This window comes from Prionailurus bengalensis, chromosome A3 (assembly GCF_016509475.1).
Source record: "Prionailurus bengalensis isolate Pbe53 chromosome A3, Fcat_Pben_1.1_paternal_pri, whole genome shotgun sequence".
Taxonomy (NCBI): domain Eukaryota; kingdom Metazoa; phylum Chordata; class Mammalia; order Carnivora; family Felidae; genus Prionailurus; species Prionailurus bengalensis.
Genome location: NC_057354.1, coordinates 31,300,950 through 31,321,987, shown reverse-complemented (window position 1 = coordinate 31,321,987; position 21,038 = coordinate 31,300,950). Strand labels below are relative to the sequence as shown.

Sequence of the window (21,038 nt, the reverse complement as noted above, 5' to 3'; positions counted from 1 at the left end):
TTTTCTGGATGAGGTGGTGTGGCCTCTGTGCCTTAATGATGAGTAAACATTGAACATCGGAAGTGAGTTGATGACTGAGCGGAGAGCAAAGGCTCCGAGGCAAGAATCTGGAGTGCAGGTCTGTGAAGGGGCTGGTGAGGAAGAGCCGGGGGCCCAGGGCTCTGGTCTTCTGGGCTCAGAGGAGGAAATGGGACGCCTCCAGCAGAGTTTTGAAGAAAGGAAGTCTTGTCTGGGACTGGTTAGGTTTTTCTCCATCCTGGGGCCAGAGCCTGACATGGGAATGTGTCACAACAGAAGTGTCTGTCTGCTCACATTTTTTCTTACTAACCTCTAGTGATCTTGTTAACCTTAAAAACTCATCTGCAAAAACCCACCACCTCTCTTCCGTATTTAAGATCTACTTTCCCTATAGAAGAGGGTGGCAAACTTTTTCTGTAAAGGGATAAGCAATAAATACTTGGGGCTCTGTCGTCTTTGTTGTGACCTCTGGATTCCACATCGTAGCCCCACAGCAGCCGCAGACAATCGGCGGATGGAGAGGCTGTGTCCCAGTGAAACCTTACTCACAAAGACGAGTCATATGCCAGACTTGGTTCACAGTCCAGTTTGTCAGCTCCTGGTGTAAAGAAAGGCACAGCTGAATTAGTTTCCTTTCTAGCTGTCGGGACAAAATTAAAAGAACAGGCAGTCTTGTCTACATGGAGAGCCCAGGGACCCGAGGTACAGGAAGGAGAGCCCTGGAGTTGCACACTGGGGAAGGGCTGGAAAAAGCTGCTTTATCAGATGAGAATATCTAGTGCTTTATCGTCCTCAGCCTTTTTCTTGGAAAATTGGCTTTGTATTTAGGGAAGTTCTTATTTGGTGAAATAATAGCTCTTGTCACCACTTTCCCTAAGAAAATTTCTGTCAAGCCACTGATTGACTCTGCTAGTTGTGGAGACCACCCTTAACTTCTGGGGCACTTCTGCTCCTTCCTGTACAGCGGCCGCTTGTCCTCCGGCCAGTACTGCTTGTGGCGGTCAGCGTGTGTGTGGCTGAACGGGAACGTGTAAGCTGGCATGTGCAGCCCCTTTGCAGATCATTTTGGGAGACTTCGAGATAGCACATGTGGGAATTTTCTATTATCACCTACTTTCAAAGGAATTCAGGATCCTGGTTGTTTGAAATGAGTGAGCTTCTTTGCAGCTGTGTTCTCAGGACCTTTGGTCATGGTTAAGCCATAAAATGTTTGCCCCGTAAGGTGCCCAGACTGAGGTCAAGAGCAGTTCACGTCACTGGGGGTGGAACCCAGAGCCAGTCTTCACTTTACCAGTGAGCCACCAGTGTGGTGTAGACTGCAGCGTTCCTAGGCCGAGATCTCGGAATGCAACCCACGTTACGTGACCCTAGGATGTGTTGCTGGAAATCTGAAATGACAGTAAAGCAGATGTTATTTGGGCCATTTGAGAAGGCATCCATTCCTGATTAGTGGGGACCACCCTTTGCCCTTTCAAGACATTTCTGAAAAGTTATGCTCCAGGAGTATTTGTGAATCAGAGTTTCCCTCGTGGCATACGTTCCCACGTTAGATGATTTTCATGTCCACTTTTGATGGTACTGTGCTCTGGGCCCCTCTGACAGGTAACTATAAATGGATGGTTGGTGGAGGGTGTGCCCACGTGAGAAACCACCAGCAATGCATCTGGTCTATACTGTGCAGCCTGTCTCTACGCTCTAAAGCTAGCATCATGCCTACTCTTGGTTGATTTCATTGCATGATTAAAATGGCCAGAAGAACAAAAGAATCTTGACCCGTGTCTGGCGCAGAGTGGTCTGTGCTGGCCCTGGGCTGGTAACATGGCTGCTTCCCACTAGAGCCACCTTCTCTTAGTCCACTTCCTGTTCCAGTTGGGGCAGGATATGCCATCAGAGCACTGAGGGGCACGTGCTGGGTTCCCGTCCACTGTCCAGGACGCTGGTACCAGGTGGTTTGGGGGTATTTCAGAAAGATCTGGACATCTGAGAGTTCCCAGCCCTGCAAACAGAAGGAGCCAGTTTTATATTTTACCCTGAAAATAATGTTAAAAATAGCAAATAGATATCAAGGTTTTATGTTAGCTCATAAAGCCATCTTTATACAACTGTAGCTGAAATGCTGTACATTTAAAAAAAAAAAGCAAAATCTCCTGAATTTGAATAGCTCAGGTGTTCAGAAAGTCAACATGAAATACCTAAAATGTAATTGAATGGTGACATTTGAGGATTGTAGGCAGGGGATTTAACAGAGTCCACATGCTTTTTTTATGATTGAGCAGAATATCTTGTCTACTGTTGATTTGTAATGTACAGCTTTCCTTTCCTCATAGCTCTAGATCACTAACACGATTATGATGCCTGTCCTCTAGGATTGAGGGCAGCCTCTGACTTACAAAATGGAGTGATGGGGGAGATAGATTTTTTTCCCCTGTGCTAACCAATAAGAATGTGAAAGGGAGGAGGGTCGTAAAGTGGAAGACACACACCGATATTTCAGAAGGAGCTCACAAGCTCAGCAGGAAAGCGAGATGCCCAAATGCCCGACACCCCCCACCCCCAAAGGGAAAGGTGGTGATGGCAGGGGCTGGTGGAGGGGTGCAGGGCTCCCCCAGGGCCCATGCTGGGGCTGTCTGTGGGGAGAGCAGTGGGAGGGGAAGACGGACAAGCCGGGGGCCCGGCTGTGTGGCGGAGGAGATCTTTGCAGACCGGGGCTCGCTCTTCGGCGTGTGCCTGCATTTACTCATGTGCTGTTTGTCTATGGAAAAGACTGTTAAGCTGTCAAATCGTGAACTACCTCGGTAGTTCCTGATGCCGTGATCATGGTTTTGGTCTCGTTTCTTTTAGGTTACCCCTGTTTCAGGCCAGTGCTTTTGCATTTCTGGCCCCTGCTCGAGCCATCCTGTCTTTAGATAAATGGAAATGTAACACCACAGGTAATTGCAGTTATTTCCGCATACGTCATTGGGGTCCTTTAACGCACGCGATAGAAGGGAGGCCTGGACGTGCTGCCCTTGGCAGCGTTAAATCCTTTCTGGAATCGGGCAGAGAACATACAAACCAACAAACCGCTTAGAACACTCCAGTCTGTGGATCATGTTTCTGTCTCTCTCTCTCCCCACTCGTTCATCCCTAACCTCAGAGCAAGTAAGGACCAGAAAGGACCTCATTTCTCTATGCTAATGAAACTGATAAATATGGGAACGGAATAGAACATTTGTGCTATTTTTCTGCCTCTTTCTTTCAGTGGATTTTATGAACCACCAGTAATCACTCTCTTTGCTGCGTCAGCATCCCTTCTCTGAAACATCTCTGCTTTTTAAGGATCTGGCTGCTTTGGTTTTCTGCAAATGACTTTAACTCCCCCCCCCCCCCCCCCCATTAGTGATTGCAAAGATCCTTAAATAACCGGATGAGGTCAGGAAAAGATCAGATGGAGGTTTAAGAAAATCAAGTAGACCTGTCATACTTTCAAAATACTGTTAGGTTCTAGGAGCAAAGTTTTCCAACATTTGCTTCCCATTTACTCCCAGGAGTTAGTTTGTGACCACTGATTTGATTCAGGAACTGGAAAAGGCCCTCCGTTTTATCTAGGTTTTAAAAACCTCAGTCAGGCAACCTTGCTTTTGGGCGTTTCCGTTAGCTGCTCGCAAAGGTTGGTCTTTGTGTGAGGCTGGCACTAGCAACGTGCACCCCCAGTTCAGCTTTTGACAAGCTGGGAGCTCGCAGTCGATGAATAAATTTGGTTACATTTAGCGTTGGGGAAGACACCTTTCAGTATGGTAAGCCATACTGTCGTAACTCGAATTTTAGGGATGGGTGTTTTATGGAAAATAAAACTTAAAACAGGGAGGAAATTTCATCTTACAAAGAGTAAGATGAATGTATCCCGTGAAACATGGGTGTCACTCCAAAAAAATGTTGTCTTTGTTTTTGTTTTCAAGATGTTTCAGTGTCCAATGGAACAACAGAGCTGTTGCACACAGAGCACATCTGGTATCCCCGGATACGTGAGGTAAAAGAGGAGCATTGTCTGCTTTTGGCTTCTTTGTGTTTCTTTCCTGCTCCATTGTTGGCCGTGCCCAAGAAGTGGTAGTGATGCACACCAAGCCTTCCTTTTCCTTTTCAACTACTGACATGTTTATTTCTTTTGTGAAACTAAATGTAGATGGCATCACCATAAAATAAAGCACACAAAAATGCTTTGTACAGCCAGACAGTATTTCTGTCAGAAGTTTCTAGCCTTCATTCCCCCCCACCCCCCAACCCCTGGGTACCCACAGACCTGCCCACTCACACGCTGCAGCCTAACTGGCTGAGGGGCGTGGCTCCCTTAGAAAGAGCTACAGAGACTTGCCTGAGGGCACACACCTGTTCATTCTAGCCCGCATTTCCGTGTGTGTGTGTGTGTGTGTGTGTGTGTGTGTGTGTGTGTGTGTGTAAAGAATTACAGATACTTGTCCGCTGTGGTGCACTTGAACAGAACAAGGCATGGGAGTCCTCAGACACGAAGAATGGACAACAGCTTATCCACATCTTCCCAAATCTGGAAGATCCTTCACCATTAGTTCAGAGTTAGCACAGATACTAGTCGTTTTCCACAATAGAAACATTCCTTTAGAATTTGTGTCAATAACACGATCTTCTAAACATCCCTCAGAGACTCACTTTTTAAAGTCCAGAATCTTTGTGCCGCAGTGTTCCTCTGAGCCTGGTTTTGAATGTTGTGTGTCTTGAGCAGGAATGATAAATCTCTCACTTCTCCATGGGAGAGGTAGGGTGGCTATACGTCCATTGCCCGTTTCTGTAATGCCCCTGTGTCAACCATGTCATTCATAGGTTGGCTAGACCCCGCTCACCCCACTGGTTTCTTTGGGGCCCTGGGAATTTTCCAGCAGTGTCACACTTGTTAGGTAATAAGCCGCTGCCTGTCAGAACTGTCCACTGTGGTTGCAGGTGACGCTTGGAGTCTGGATCTACAAGCAGCTCACTCTTCGCATCTGTGCCTTCTCTCGTTCCAGATCCAAGGCGCCATCATCATGTCCTCGCTGATAGAAGTGGTCATCGGCCTCCTGGGCCTGCCCGGGGCTCTGCTGAAATACATCGGGCCCCTGACCATCACGCCCACGGTGGCCCTCATCGGGCTGTCTGGGTTCCAGGCGGCAGGAGAGAGAGCGGGGAAGCACTGGGGCATCGCCATGCTGTGAGTGCTCTGGACTATGTAGCGCAGACTGTCAGCACCTCCTCTTCCCACCACCGAGCGCAGTCTCTTGGGATAGTTTGAGCATTTACACGAAGACTTAGGAGATAGGTTTTGTTTTTATTTTTGTTTTTTTAAAGTAAGAAGAGGCTGATGGTTTAAAGTTCGTTCATTTCTTGCCAGGAAGTTACCGAAGGGTGTTTTAGACCCAGAGGTTGGGAAGTGACATGCAGCACGGTATTCCAAAGACCTGTTTGGGAGTGATATGCAGAGGGAGGGTTGTGAGGTTTCAGACTTTAAGAAGGGGGTGTAAGACGGTGATGCCATTAGCTTTTAACTTTTGAGGTCATGCCAAGTCTCTTGCACACGAGTGGAAATACCGCGAAGCCAAATCCTTTCGGCGAGACTCAAAAAAACTTCCAGATTGGCAGGAGACAGAGATGCTGCACGAGTAGGGTCTGTTGGCATTGAGAGAGACGTGGCTCCCCTGGCTCCCTCCTACACCTGTGGGGATGCCATGGTTCTTGCCAGAGTCCTGCCAGTCATTGCTGGTCCTTAAGCACAGAACTTCCAAGTTCATTAAAATGTCACTTACCCCTTTATATGTTGTCAGTAAAGACATCCAAGACTTCGGTTTATTACAAGATGGATTATTAGAGCCATGGAATTCTGTATGCCACAAACAGAGCCTGCTTTCTTGTTGTGTGCCTGGTGAACACGTGTAAGAGCTGATCACGCTATAGGGAAATGGTTCAAAACCTGGCATTTGCCAACCAGTACAATTCCCAAAACAAAGTAAGTAATAACAGAAGGGAGTTTCCGCTGGTTTTTGTTTTGCTTTGTGAACTACTTGGTAATTCTTAAACAGTAGCTAGCGCTTCTCCAGCTCCTGCATTAGTGCTTTATAAAAACACTCGTCGTATATATTGTACGTTAAGATAGGTGCCGGCATCGTGCCCATTTAACAGCAAAAGAAGCAGAGGCACAAAGACGCAAAGTTAGCTGCCCAGGTTCGCACAGGTAGTAATTGGCTGGATGGTTTTCAGAACCCAAGTAGTCTGGTCAGAACTTAGTCCCTAACACTTCATCCTGCCCATCTGTGTTGGAACACGGTGTGCAAGTTAAAGTGCATCTTTACGTACCTATAATCCATCTAGCCTTACAGATTAAGGTGTGTGAAAATGTCCAGGGCTATTCTTCATTTCTCCTTTCACTGAAGGTTGGTCCATATTCCCCACACCAGCATGGGTGTGTAGAAGGCAGGGAAGGATGTCCTATGAAACGCAGTAAGTTCCAAGAAGGAGAAATTGGAATTGCCATCATACGGTGAAATTAGAAACCAATGACAAAGGGTTAACAGAACCCCCAGATCGCCGAGGAGCTGAAAAACACTGTTGTAAATCACCCCTAGTCAGAGGGGAAGTTGAAACTCATGATTGCTGATAATTTAGAACACGAGGACAAGAACAAACCAGTCACACAGAGCGGAGTTGTTCTTGAAAAAAACATACAATCTTCAAGGCAAAGTACATGAAGAGCTTATGTCTTTGAAACTAGAAAAACAGGATGAAAATGAGCCTAATGGAAGCAGGGGACCAAAAATTAATACAGATAGAAAAAATGTAAAACATAGAAGTGAAAAATTCAAATATTGGTTCTGTGGAAAAGAACGTGTGGACACACTTCAGGCGAGGCTGATTGAGAAGAGGAGGGAGTGAGTGCACAAATAGAGGGATAAACCCTTAGGTCCAGGGAAGAAGAGTTCCAGCTGTGCTACCCGCCCCCAAACTTAAAAACAACAACAAATTAATAAAATGGGTGGTTTTCCAAAACGTGAAAACAAAAATGGACTCTTCCTCACCCTGAGCGCTAAATGTTGGGGTTCCCCAGAACCTGCTCCTTGGGCACTTCCCTGCCACGTGCCTTTCCCCAGGAAGACCTCGTCTAGTGCACGGCCCCAGCAAGCCTGTGATGCTGCTGACTTCCATGTGAGCCTGCAGCCCATACCCCCGAACACCAGCCATGAGGGCCAAACCCTGGTTCGCACCCTCCAGTCACCGTTACACAGGACTCCTCAGACTTCAAAAGGAGATAGTGTCAATCGTTTGCTTCCTTCCTTGTCCCCAGACCCAGTCCCCCTCCTGTCATCCTGCTCTCAGGCAAGGCCACGACCACACACCCCGCTGATGGAGTCAGAAGCCCTACAGTTGTCCCTGATTCTTTGCTTCCCCTCAGCTCATGTACAAGCCATCTTTCTGCCTCCTCTCTCCAGCCTGTCACGCCACTGCCACTCCCCTGGACAAGCCTCACCCGTGGCCATGCTTCCAAACGTCTCCAGCTTCTCTCTTGCTCCCTCCCTGCTCATTCACAGCCCCGTGAAGTCCCTGGCCATTCTCCTCTCCTGTCTCCTCCTTTTGAAACTCCACTTGGACACAAGCAGGAATTCTGGAAGTTTGTAGGTCTTCTCGTCTATGTCTGAAACCTTCTCCGCTGTCCCTCATTCTGTTTACATCTCACACTAGGCACTTGGGGCCTTTTGCTGTTGGAATCTCCGACGTTTGGGGGTGGGAAATGATTGAATTATTTCACGGATGCTTTCCTTACTCCATTCTAGCTCTTCGCTTCCTGGAACCTGTAGAATGTTTGGACCTCCCAAATCCTTCCTCTGCTTTCCATTTCTCCAACTTTTTTCTCCATTCATGGGAAAATTCCTCAGCTGTATCTGTACATCCTTCTGCCAAGCTTTTCCTTTCTTCTGTCAGGTTTTTTAGTCTCCAGGCAGCTTCTCTTATCCTTGGGATGCCAGCTGTGTGAGGGCAAGACTTCAGCTCCATGCTGGTCACTGCAGCACCCCCAGGACCTGGCTCACCACCTGTCACAGAGCAGGTGTTTAGTAAGCACCTCGTAGTAAGGGCGGGGAGGACTGGGGGTTGTGAGTACATCCGTGACCATAAGTCAAGAATGCTATCAAAGGATTTTATCCCTAAAAAAAGTTCTGGGCTCCAATAGTTAGTATATTATATTTCAAGGAAGAGAGAATTCCTGCACCGGTTAAGTGGTTCTGGCAGTTTAAGAAATGGGAAACTTCCCAACCAAGTTGATCTCCGTGGCGGATCCTGACAGAGCTAATACAAAAGGGAGAGCCCAGACCTACGTCTTCCTCCCCAGAGTTGTGTAAAGCCCCAGGCTGAGTTCAGGTATGTTTAGGCAGTAGTACGCTAAAGCCCAGCGTCTTGCTCTACTGCAGGTCTCCTTGTGATCTTTTAAAATGCAAGTGTGCAGGGGCGTCTGGGTGGCTCAGTCGGTTGAGCGTCCGACTTCGGCTCGGGTCATGGTCTCGCGGTTCATGAGTTCGAGCCCCGCGTCGGGCTCTGTGCTGACAGCTCAGAGCCTGGAGCCTGCTTCGGATTCTGTGTCTCCCTCTCTGTGCCCCTCCCCTGCTCATGCTCTGTCTCTCTCTCTCTCTGTCTCTCTCTGTCAAAAATAAATAAACATTAAAAAAAAAATTTTTAAATGCAAGTGTGCAGAAGAAGCTTTTTGGAAAGTCTTATTATCCAGCTCTGCGCACACTATTTTTTTTAGTGCCATATCTATTAACATATCTTGGAAGAATGCTCTGTGGAACATGGCTTGGGAAAATGCTGTTCCGGATAATAATAACAAAAATCCAACACGTTAGGTGTGTCATTTTAGGAATTTAAGGATGATTAAATATTAGAATTTATTAATAAAATTCATTATGGGCCCATGGTGGATTTAATTCACAAAAGCCAGGGTGACCAAAAGAAAAATCACTTGGGGTGCCTGGGTGGCTCAGTCAGTTAAGTCACTGACTCTTGGTTTTGGCTCTGGTCCTGATCTCACAGTTCCTAAGTTTGAGCCCCACATTGGGCTCTGCACTGAGCAGTGTGGAGTCTGCTTGGGATGCTCTCTGTTCCTCCCCTCTTTCCCAAAATAAATAAACTTTTAGAAAATAAGTGAAAAGCCCACTGAAACTAAATTATAAATGACATCTGGGAAAATATTTACAACAAATTCCATTAAAAAGGCTAATGCCCTTAATGAATACTTTCACTAACTGAAGTAGAGAGTCCTGGTGGAACAATGGAGGAAGGAGAAGATGTGAGCACCCATTTAACCAAAATGGGAAGTACAGATCACTAATTAGTGCACAGAAAGGCTTACCCTCCCCAGTTATTAACATGCATATGCACAGGGATTCTGTTAACAGAATGGGGTAGTGGTAGTGGATCAGAGTGTACTGACTTGGGTTCCTAAGTCAGCCAAGAGAGGCACAGTTAGATTCTCAAGGGGGAGGGTAAATGGAGTGACACATAGGTCCTGGAAGGGAGCCATTTGTTTTTGCGAAAACATTGTTTTGATTACTTATATACAGTTTCAAACCTATTCAAAAATAGAATAGTGTAATGAACACCCCAGTACCAAATACTTAAGAGAAGTCTCATTTTCTCTCTACCCCCAAAATACATTAAAATTCTAGTCATTTGAAGTTTAACAGTAATTAAACAGGGAAATCTAAAGTAAAATAATAGTTCCTGCCATCCATCCAACTGCCACCCCTCAAAAACATCTCATGAATAACTAGTAAAAAGTTAGTATTTATCCTATATGTGTAAATACAAACGTATACACATTTACAGCTTCACCATTATAATTTGTTTTTCACCCTGACAATTTGTTGGGCTCATCTCTCTAAGACCGCGTGTTTAGATCTACTTCGTTCTTTGTAAAATTGCACAGTGTTAAATAGTATGAAATACAGAATTTATTCAGCCATTCCCAATCGATACTCATGGTTGTTTAAGATATTTGCTGTTGCAAACAATACTGAAATTCATACTCTTAGGTAGTGTAAGGAATGAATATTAAAATAATTGATGATAGTTTTTTAAATTGATGAAATTGGTAGGGACTTAAACGTATAAGACCTTGTGGGGCACCTGGGTGGCTCAGTTGGTTGAGCATCTGACTGTTCAGGTCAGGTCATGATCTCAGTTTGTGGCTTTGAGCCCTGCATCTGGCTCTGTGCTGACCGTTTGTTTGCTCAGGCTCTGCTCAGAGCCTGGAGACTGCTTCGGATTCTGTGTCTCCTTCTCTCTCTGCCCCTCCCCCGCTCACACTGTGTCTCACTCTAAAATAAAAACACGCTGTGTTTCTCTAAAATAAATAAATATTTTAAAAAAATTTTAAATAAAAAGTATAAGATCTTGTATTTCAGTGAGTAGCAAATAGGCATTTTTGGTCTCTGGGTGGGATTATAAACTCTGCTAACTTTTATGTATTTGGCAGTTTGCATCAGAAGCTTTTTAGGGGCTCTTGTGTGGCTCAGGCAGTTAAGCGTCTGACTCTTGATTGCAGCTGGGGTCATGATCTCACAGTTCGTGAATTCAAGCCCCGCGTCAGGTTCCACACCACTCTCCCCTGCTCGCTCGCTCGCTCACTCTCTCTGGCGCGCGCACACGCTGTCTGTGTCTCTCAAATAAACTTTATTGTTTTTTTTTAAAGAAACTTTTTAATAAGATACTTACTATTTGACAGCTCCGTGTTAGTCCTAGGAACTTGCCCTAAGGAGATGTGCAGACAGGTGCCAGGGAGGGGTGATCTGTCACGGTTGTTTCTGTTGCTCCCAACATCATACCATATGGAAATTGTTTACCAAGATGTGTGTCCATAAGATGGAATAATAAGTAGCCACTAAGGTGCTGTTGCCGATTTCCTTCCTGTTGAGGTCGTGGCATTCATAGGGGCCACGAGTTAGTTGGAAAGTACGTTGTGAAGTATGATTCTAGTTCAGGTCAGATGATGACCTATTTGTGTTCCAAGGGTAGGCAGTTTTGTGTCTCTAACCCCAGTGCCCTGGACCCAGTGATGCCCTGTAAATATCCAGGGAATGGAAGCTGTTTAGAATCTAGACCAGAATGTTACATAGTTGTTACCTGGGGTGGGATGAACAGTGATCTTCAGGCTTTTGCCTTTTTGCTTATCTGCCTTTTATAACTTTCCTTGCATAATGTTTGTAAGGTAAAAAGAAAGGTCAGCAAGCCAGTGGGTGGATAGAACCCTGGCCTGAAGACCTGCGGCTCATCTTTTCCCCTTCTCTGCTTCGCCAAGATACGTGAGCTTGGGCACGTCTCCCACCTCTGAGCCTCTGCTGCTGCCTTACTGCTGTGGGTGGGACTGCCTGCCCTGTCTGCCCCACAGGCGTATTTGAGGATAAACGTAAATTAGAAGGGTGTGGGTTTTACAGAGTCAACAAAAAGTGGAGTGTTCATCTGCTTGGTCCACTTACTTCCATGTGCCCTGCCAGATTTGGCCTGAGATGGGCGTCCTTCCTGGAATTCGCCAGGGGTCCTCTGTCCCCTCGTAAGCATGCTTTAAAAAGTGTTCACTTTTTAGCGTGCAGGTGATAACAGCCAAGCAGGGTGTTGCCTGAAATAATGATGATAATAGACTTGGGGCTTTTTGGAATCTCAGTGTTCACTTCGAAATAAGTCAGCATTCTTTTGAATGTGAAAAATTTTATGTTGATCTAAGTTTAGAGTAAGCCAGTTTCAGTACTCCTCATTACCATATCATTTTTTGTTGTTGTTAAACTTCACCGTCCCCTCTCCCCCAGAGAATTGGAATAACTTGGGCACTGTGTATATTTCCAACCTTGGACTGGTACCGGCTCGGTGACTTTGTTTGGGCTGAGACCCCCATGTCCTGGTGAGCAAGCACCTGGGTAAGTGGGAGAGGTAGGGGTGCGGCACAGGCCTGTTCTCCAGCTGGCTGCAGACCATGCGCCTTGTTAGGAACATGACCGTGAAGCTGCACTTGACCGGCTGTCAGCAGAGCTGATGATTCCATCTCCACAATTGGAGCTGTGCCCAGGAACAATTAAGCTGAGCTTTGACTGAGAACCCACTCTTGTGCCAACTCTCCCTCGGGTTATAAGTGAAAGAGTGCGTCCCTGTGGGTGACGAAACCCATTGTTGTACGCTCCTTCATTGTGTCAGCGGTGGGAAGCCATCCCACACCTGCCACGTTTGTAGCAGACGGATGAGGACGTGTTGGGTCCTGCCGCAGGGGAGTCAGCTGATGGTGCTGCCTCCTGTGGTCCTCACTGCAGCTCGGTCAGGAGTGTGGGGCTTAAGGTAGAGAGACTTCTGAGCACACCCCAGCATCCCTGCCCTTATGGCAAAGTATTGCGACAAAGCAGTTCAGAGCCCAGGCTGTAGAGCTAGACCTCCTGCCCCGCCTCCTCCCACCCTGCAAACTCTGGCTGCATGATCTTGGACTGCTGGCTCTGTCTGGGAAGGGGACTGTCCTCGAAGCCACCACTGCAGAAGGCTGAGATGATGGGCAGGATGACCTTCACGTAACGCCTGACACAGACCTCTTGGGAGCATTGTTATTAATATTGAAATCTGTATGCAGCCTTCTTAAATACTGGAGTTTTTGCTTTTTAAAAGCAGTTTATGCTCTTGACACGTGAATCAAAAAATACAGAAAAGTAGAAAAAAGGTCTCAAAACATATTGCCACCTGTGGTCAGTCCCTGTGAGCATCTTGGACCCTGTCCTCCTTACCTGTGTGCACGCCTGCGTGTGTGTATGTGCATGTGCAGCACTTGCTTGTTCTTTCAGTTCTTAGTTGTGATTTTCGTGTACGTTGTGTTGCAGGTGGTATCTTTTTTCCCTTACGCGGTGTGAGCATTTGGCAGGAGAGTGCGCATTCTTTGGGTTTTCTTGTTCTCCAAGGAAAAGTTAGCCCAAGTATTTATATGGCAATTTTATTTAGTATCAAGAAATGCTAAGAACTAATATTTTTTCAAAAATCGCATTTCCAAAAGCTATGATTTCCCAAAGAACAGTTAAGAGGACTAGCAGCTTTGTAGAGAAATCAACTCAACACACATGGTTAGTTTTGCCCTTGCAGCTCTGAGTATTATTTTAAAACACAGACATACAGCCTTTAACCTAATTTATTTTCTCTCTCTCTCTCGTCAGGACAATTTTCCTAGTATTACTGTTTTCGCAGTATGCCAGGAACGTGAAGTTTCCTCTCCCAATTTACAAATCCAAGAAAGGATGGACTGCATACAAGTTACAGCTTTTCAAAATGTTCCCTGTGAGTAGTTGCTTTCTTTTTTTCCCTTGACAATATTGCCTTTGTTTATGTGAAAGGAAGTTTTAAGCTGGTCTTTCTGGGGGAACTATGGGTGGCGACACCAGGGTACTAAGGACCACCAAATTGGCATGGACTTGAGTTTAACAGCAGTAGAAGGTTCTGAATCTGCAGTCCTTTCAGGCACGTGCAGGAGGACACGGTTCTTGAGACGGAGGGCGATCTGTGTTCCTGTGGCTTCTTCAAGCACATTGTCCATTACTCTTATTTTCTAGCCAGACTTGGGGTTAAAATAACTCTTTCCTACATAAAAGTGCTCTCTCTGAATGAGATTCCACTCAAGTAATAGGCTTCCAGCAGATCTGTGACGTGTTTTTTCTGCCAAGTATGGACGATGGTGGAAGCTGTGGGGTCTGATACTCAGCCTCTAGGAACGTGTGTGTTTTGCCAGCATCCACCACCTCTGTTGGCCTCATGGAGCTTTTCCCTTGGACCACTTTAGATCATCCTGGCCATCCTCGTGTCCTGGCTGCTGTGCTTCATCTTCACAGTGACAGATGTCTTCCCTCCTGACAGCACAAAGTATGGCTTCTACGCTCGAACGGATGCCAGGCAGGGTGTGCTTCTGGTAGCCCCGTGGTTTAAGGTCCCGTACCCGTGTAAGTATTCTGGTGCCAGGGGGACAGCAGGTCAGGAGCTCACGAGGGTCCCACTTAGAGGAGCTGGGAGATGGCAGGAGGCTCTGTAGTTTGAAAAGCCTTCTTTGTTCTAGGAGGTCCCACGAAGGGCTTACTGGTAGGAGGCTTTGACAGTGAAAGGTGGGAGGCACTGTCCCCAGAGGCTGTAGTTAGCACACACAGACTAACCAGCTCCCTTCTCAGATTATCTAGTCCTTTTGGTTCCACTGGGATGTAATCCTGGACAAGGGGTCTCTTGCCAGGTTTGAAGAAGGCAAGTATCAAGCTGCATAGTAACTAAGCCACCAAAACTGAGCAGAAGGGGCCTGAAGATTAGCAAGCCGACTGCTCGAGCATGATGGGATTTGTGTAATCTTTTAATGGGTAGCTATAATCTTTGTTTTTTATTTGGTCACAGCTGTCAGAAGTAAACTGATATTCACCAGTGGGTGGAAGATGGGTCTTAAGTTATAATTTAAGTGTTGGGTAACTCTTGGCAAGGTGGTGTGGCGGGGGGTACAGTCCCAAGCTGAGGTGTCCCTTGGATGTACACATAATACTTTCTAGGCCCCAGTCCCCAAAATGACTTGTGTGAGTCCAGTGGTTATTAACGCTTGGTTGTTCCATGGTAAAGACTCTGTTCCTGGCATTTGGACATTTTAATTAGAACCCAAACCTGACCTAGGTGGGGTTGTGCTGATTTATTCCCCGGTTTAGCAGTCACATCTTCACATCTTATGATGATATGGAGAAAAAGCAGGAAAAGCCGAGAATATTAAGGTTGGGTGAAAGAAAACTGTTCCAAGCATGTTAAATGGAAGTGATTTTGGTAGTTGTTCCTTGTATGGTTGACAAAATTTATACTTGACAAAATTTACTCTTTCTAAAATTACCATCTGGGGGCGCCTGAGGGACTCAGGTGGCTAAGCAGCTGACTCTTGATTTCAGCTCAGGTCATGATCTCATAGTTTTTGAGTTCAGAGACCTGAGTTGGGCTCTGTGCTGACAGTGTGGAGCCTGCGTGAGATCCTCCCTCCTTCCCTCCCTCCCTCTACCCCTCTCGGGCTTGCTCTCTTTCTCAAAAATAAAAAACATTTAAAATAACTTCCTCACCAGATCATATGTATTTCTGTATACCTGCCCCCCCCCCCAAAAAGAATAAATGCGTGGTTTGTAAACCTATAATTTGAGATAAAATGAGATGAAATCGGTAAGGCAGCCAGGAGGGGGCCTGGCGTGTGCAGGGAGGAGGAGGAGGTACGGAGGGCGAGGGGGGTCAGGAGGAAGCGCCACAGCACACGCTGGCCGGACTTCTCTGGGGTTCAGGCTGTTCGCCGGATGAGCACGGTTTAGGAGGGCCGGGCGGGCCGTTGGGGAGCAGCAGCTGCGCATGTGCTGAGAGTCCGAAGCGCTTTCCCCGGGGTCTCCCAGGGCCCCTGTGTGAGGAGGGCGGTGGGGCCTCTTGGCGGCAGCGCCTCTTGGCGGCAGCGCTTCGGGGCCGAGCGGCTCTGCTGCCGCAGCTCCCCGGGTAAAAAGCCGCCCCCAGAGAGCCGCACTCTGACAGTTTGGCTTAACCTGGAGGCAGGTTTTCAGGTATCTAGAGCGGTGGTCCTGAGTCTCTAGTTTGATGACAGTTACCTGAATTGGTTGGCAAAATGCGATTTGGGGCCCAAAATGTCAACAGTGCTGCGGTGGAGAAACTCTGCTGTAAAGTAACCACATGGGTGTTGTTAGGTGTTGTAGTTGAAAGGAGACATGAGATGACAGTTAAGACTGAAAGCTGGAAAACAGCAACATGTATACACAGACCTGCTTCCCGCGCAGGCACGCACATGGTTGACTCTTGAACAACAGGCGGGGGTGTGGGGAGGTTGGGGCACCCCACCCCCACAGTCGGAAAATCACATACAACTTTTTTCCCTAAAACTTAACTACTAAGAGCCTACTGTGACGGGAAGCCTTACTAATAACATAAACAGTTAACACATATTTTGTATGTTACATGTTTTTATATATTCTTACAAAAAAGTAAGCTAGAGAAAAGAAAATGTTATTAAAGTCATAAGAGAAAATACATTTACATTACTGCATTTTTTTGGGGAAAAAACAAATAAGTGGACTAGTGCATTTATTTTTATTTTTTTATGTTTGTTTATTTTTGAGAGAGAGAGAGAGAGCATGAGCAGGAGAGGGCAGAGAGAGAGAGAGAGACAGAGAATCCAAAGCAGGCTCCGAGGTGTCAGCACAGAGCCTGACACGGGGCTTTAACTCACCAACGGTGACATCATGACCTGAGCCAGTCAGATGCTTAACCAACTGAGCCACCCAGGTGCCCTGGACTAGTGCATTTACACACACACACACACACACACACACACACACACACACGTATTTATATATATATTTATATGGAAAAAGGGTCAAAAATTTAGAAGATTGCAAATTTAAAATGTTGAAGTAGATGGAATAAAGATTTTGAAAATCGAAGGACTGCAGGCAAAAGGGAAAAAAGTAAGAAAATAGTAATGAGACTAAGAAAATAAAAGGCAATTTCTGAAGAAATAGTAAATGGCAAAATAAGGATCCCTTCCCCCCAAATCAGGACACTAAAAACCACAATGCTGTGTCAGTAACATGGTAACTATAAGATTATTTAGAAAATACAAAATGTTGCTGGATAGAGATACTGCTCCAAACCTACCTGGAGATGCGTGTTGACCAAGCATGCCCCTGTCTGCTCCCAGGCGGGAGCAGTTCCGCCCTTATACACTCCAGACATACTCTGCACACCTTACTTCACGTGTCTTCTTTATCCTCCCAAACCCGAGGTCACTCCTGTTACAAAACCCAGGCCCTGTGGTGTTGCTCGTCCAGCCTCTCCCAGGCCCGCCTTCCCCACACTGCACTCCATTCTGCAGAGCACCAGCCCATTCCTGCACACCCTCGCCAGAGCCTCTGGACAAGAGCCCAGCCTCTTCCTAACCTGTCCTTGTGACCGGTGTAGGTCACCTGTGTTTGAAGTCTGTTTTACAGTTTTAGGTCTTTCAGTGTCCAGACCCCCCAACTACTGTTGGTCTTGAACAAGACCATTTAATGCATCTTTCTTTGTTACTGTGCTTTCCTACTTAGTGACTGCACTATAATGGTTCAGAGAAAGAAAGCACATTATCAAAGTCTCTTCTTTTTAAAAGTAAAAGTTTCTCATGATATTTTTATTAAATAAGACCCATGGTTTGTTTTCTTTCTTTCCCCTCCCCTCCCCTCCTCTCTCCTGTCAGCCCAGAGCCAGACATGGGGCTCATACTCACAAAACCGTGAGATCTTGACCTGAGCTGAAATCAAGAGACACTTAATCGACTGAGCCACCAGGCGCCCCAAGATCCATGCCTTTCAGTATCCAAATAACATAAAAAAAAAACTAATGTAGAATTAACTAAATCCAGATACTCAAAATAAAGTCACCTGGGGACTTAATCTTTGCTTTCTTAAAGGAAACTATTTAATTTTCTATAACACGGTTTACTTTAAAAAGTGCTGATCTTACATTGGAGGGCTGACTGCATCTTGTGCCATGCTTTACTGCTGGGATTTAAATTTAACTGGTGACCTTTCACTGCTTTTTCACTTAATGTCACCTCCTGGGCAAGATCACCTACTTGCTTTGCACAGTAGGGTTAAAAATCCTCTTCATACAAATTTCCTATCCTGTCGGGAATTCCTATCCAACAGGCTGTGTAATTTAGTAGACAGAGAGTGTGGCTTTGAAGCAGGAAGAGAAGCACTTCCCTCTTCTTTCTTGTAGCCAAACGCTTTACTTTTAATAAAGATGCAGAGCAGACCAATTCTGGTTATGGTCCTCTTCATCCAACTCAGGAACTGTCTCCAGGCATGTAGTGCATTGATGAATAACATTTAAAAATAAACACATCTTTTTCCATGAGCCTCAAAACCTGAGTGTGTCGTGTAGAGTCCTCTGATGTCCTGATCACTTTTGCCTGCTCCGTTTTCCTTCCGCAGTTCAGTGGGGACTGCCCACCGTCTCCGCGGCTGGTGTCATCGGCATGCTCAGCGCCGTCGTTGCCAGTATTATCGAGTCTATTGGGGACTATTACGCCTGTGCAAGGCTGTCCTGTGCCCCGCCACCTCCCATCCATGCGATAAACAGGTACGTTCCTGAGAAACTTGAGTTCTTCCTTGGGCCCCGTACCTCCTTACTTGGCTCTTTGGTTAATCATGGAGAAGACTTTCCAAGACTTTCAGCGTGGAAGCAGCTGAGCATCAGGGCTCTTTGTTGGTTGTTTGTCTTTGGACAAGTCCCTGCCCCCATTTTGCTCTCCTTTTCCTCATCTGTAGCATGGAGCGCAGTCCCCACCCTTCCTTCCTCAGTGATGGTCACGAAAGATGCTCTTTCTGAGACCGTGCCAGACCCTAAACTCACCAGAACAGAGGCGAGACACTGCCATTGTTCTTTGCTTGATTTGGGGTCAGGGTTGTATGTCCTTTTTGATTTCTTGTTTTCCTTACTGTTCTTAAGGGTAAATACTGTGTCATCTGTTCACAATTACAATTCCTAGAGAGACCAGAAGAGCAGGAATAGGTGAAATCTGCAGTACCTAGAGACTTATGGGCAGGGGGGTTTATCCTCTCAGCATACCTGGTCTTCACGTTCTGGAAGCTAGGAGCGAATTGGACCCTGAAGGGTTGCAGAAAAGAGCACAGAAGACCCCCTTGCCCAACTAGCTGTTGCCCTTCCAGAAGGGATTATGTGTGATGAGATCCATTGGGCTGGTGTCAGCATGTTTTGCTTTGGTTCTGTTAGCATTCATAGTCTTGGTTCTTATAGCTTTCTCCCACGGGTGTTGCATATGATTGAGCTACTTATATATTGATTCTTTAAAAAGTTCCAGTGTGACAAAATTACAGAGCATTTCCTTCCTGATGAAACTATGTATTAATAGTAAAGGAATCAAATCAGTGGACAGCCCATACTTGTCTCAGATCCCAACAAATGGCTCTGTTTTCTGGCTAAAAGCCTTTCATTTGGAATGATTTTTAAACACCTGTGTCTAATGTGTGGCTCACAGAAGTGCTTCTCACAGTTGAGTGAGCATGGGGGGGTCCTGTTAAAATGCAGGTTCTACTTGAGCAGGTCTGGGAGGCAGGTCTGAGACTCTGCCCTTCTGACCCTTCCCAGGAGTGCGGAGGCTCCCCACCTGTGCACACCGCCTTTGGATTATAGCCACTTGGAGAGTATTCCAGAGTGTTTCCCGCATTGAATGAATGTTTCTCTTTCCCCCATTCCTTTACGTTTTAGAGGGATTTTCGTGGAGGGTCTCTCCTGTGTTCTCGATGGCATATTTGGTACTGGGAATGGCTCTACTTCGTCCAGTCCCAACATTGGAGTTTTGGGAATTACTAAGGTACAGATATTTTTCTAATTAAATGGTTGGGCCTCTGGTGTTGATCCATTTCATCATTTGGTCTAACCACTGTGAATTCCAAAAGGAAGGCTTCTGATTCTGAGATCATCTTCCCACCCTGCTCCCCAATCTTTTTCTCATTGATAGGTTTCTGAAATGCTGATGGAGGTCTCCCTCCCTTGGCTGCCCCGGTAGCCAGGCACTCAGTGTTACCATTCCCTCGTGCATTCTACAAATACTAAGTCCCAACCCTGTGCCAGGCTATTGTTCTAGACACTTGGAATGCGTCAGTGAATGAAAAAAAACCCCGTTGTCAGAGTTTACATTCTAGAGAGAGGAAGATCAACAATAAACAGTAAGCATAGTTAGTATGAGAAAAACCTGGGGCAGGATGGGGGTATCGGCAGTGAAGGGGAGTAAGTCAGGCTCAGCCTCACCTGAGATGACCCTGAGCAAGCACCTGAACAGGGCAGTGGAGGGAGTGATGGAGATGGATGTTCAGGCCAGGGACGCGGCCAGGGTGAAGCCCTATTGTGAGAGCAGGCCCTCATGCTGCTGATCAGCAAGGAGGCCAGTGGGGCAGGAGCAGAGTACGGGGTGGTGAGAGCAGTTGACGCCGTCCAGCAGTAACAGGACGAAGTCACACAAGCCCCGTAAGCTGCCAGAGACAGGAGAAGGGGGTGCCCTGGGCTTGGCTCTGTCAGGGTATTTTTTAAGGCTCACTTGCCCTGTTACGAAGAGAGTGGACTTTGGGGTCAGGGGAGGAGGTGGAAATAGGAGACAGCACTAGTTCTAAATGTGAGATGATGCCAGTCCTTAGAGGAAAAAAATCAGCCTTACAGTAAAGAATTAATGTGATTTTCAAACCACAGCGCCAGAGTCCTTCTCTTTCAGATGAAATCTGATGCGGAGTTAGTGGATTTGACAAGCTACAGCAAGTCTCCAGGCTGAGCAGGGCCTGGGTCCGGAGTCCGACTCACCCCTCCAAATAGACACGTGACCAGGGGCTGCCCCACCCCACAGTCCGGCCTCTGTAAGGAGCCTGCTCCTAGGCCTTCCAAATTTATTGCTAAGTTCTGCATCCCAGCTGCCCTGGGCCAGAGTGCATCGTCTGTCAGGCTGGAACGGGCCTGCGCCCTGGCTGCTGTACTCTGGACAGCTAGAGACAGTTAGGACCTGCTCACCATCTGGGATGGCCTGTGTGGGCCACAGGTCCCCCTCACCTGAGCCCTCTATCCTGAGAATTTAGGGGTGAGCTGCAGCCTTCTAGAGCTATCTGACCTCTGTAAAATTAGAAACCCATCCCCCGCCCCCTGGAGGATTCTATAACCAGATAAAAAGAAACCAGACACTAAGTTTGGTTAATCTTGACTACAAATCCAGGTGAGCGGGAGCACACAGTGCACACCTGACCTGTTCATTTTCCTGTAAGTGGGCGGGACCATCACAGAGCTCGGGCTCGGGGCTGCACACAGCCCTGCCTGCTACTCCTCACAGGCTGTGCTGGGTCCTGTCACTGCCCATGGTAGAAGCAGGTGCCGACCACACAGAGCTAAGGGCCCTTTAACCAGTTTGCTGCCGTGGCCCAGTAGACCGGTAA

The 21,038-nt window shown here is 46.8% G+C and overlaps 1 protein-coding gene across 7 annotated transcripts in view; it reads left to right on the top strand.

Moving 5' to 3' along the window:
* Positions 1 to 21,038, top strand: part of SLC23A2 (solute carrier family 23 member 2) — a 135,419-nt gene that overhangs the window by 100,352 nt on the left and 14,029 nt on the right. For all 7 annotated transcript variants that reach the window (XM_043602831.1, XM_043602826.1, XM_043602828.1 and 4 more), the window contains 7 exons: positions 2,860 to 2,948; positions 3,957 to 4,027; positions 5,034 to 5,215; positions 13,224 to 13,344; positions 13,844 to 14,000; positions 18,036 to 18,183; positions 19,333 to 19,438. In XM_043602831.1, the coding sequence (XP_043458766.1) occupies positions 2,860 to 2,948; positions 3,957 to 4,027; positions 5,034 to 5,215; positions 13,224 to 13,344; positions 13,844 to 14,000; positions 18,036 to 18,183; positions 19,333 to 19,438 (874 nt within the window). The remainder of the gene's footprint in view (positions 1 to 2,859; positions 2,949 to 3,956; positions 4,028 to 5,033; positions 5,216 to 13,223; positions 13,345 to 13,843; positions 14,001 to 18,035; positions 18,184 to 19,332; positions 19,439 to 21,038) is intronic.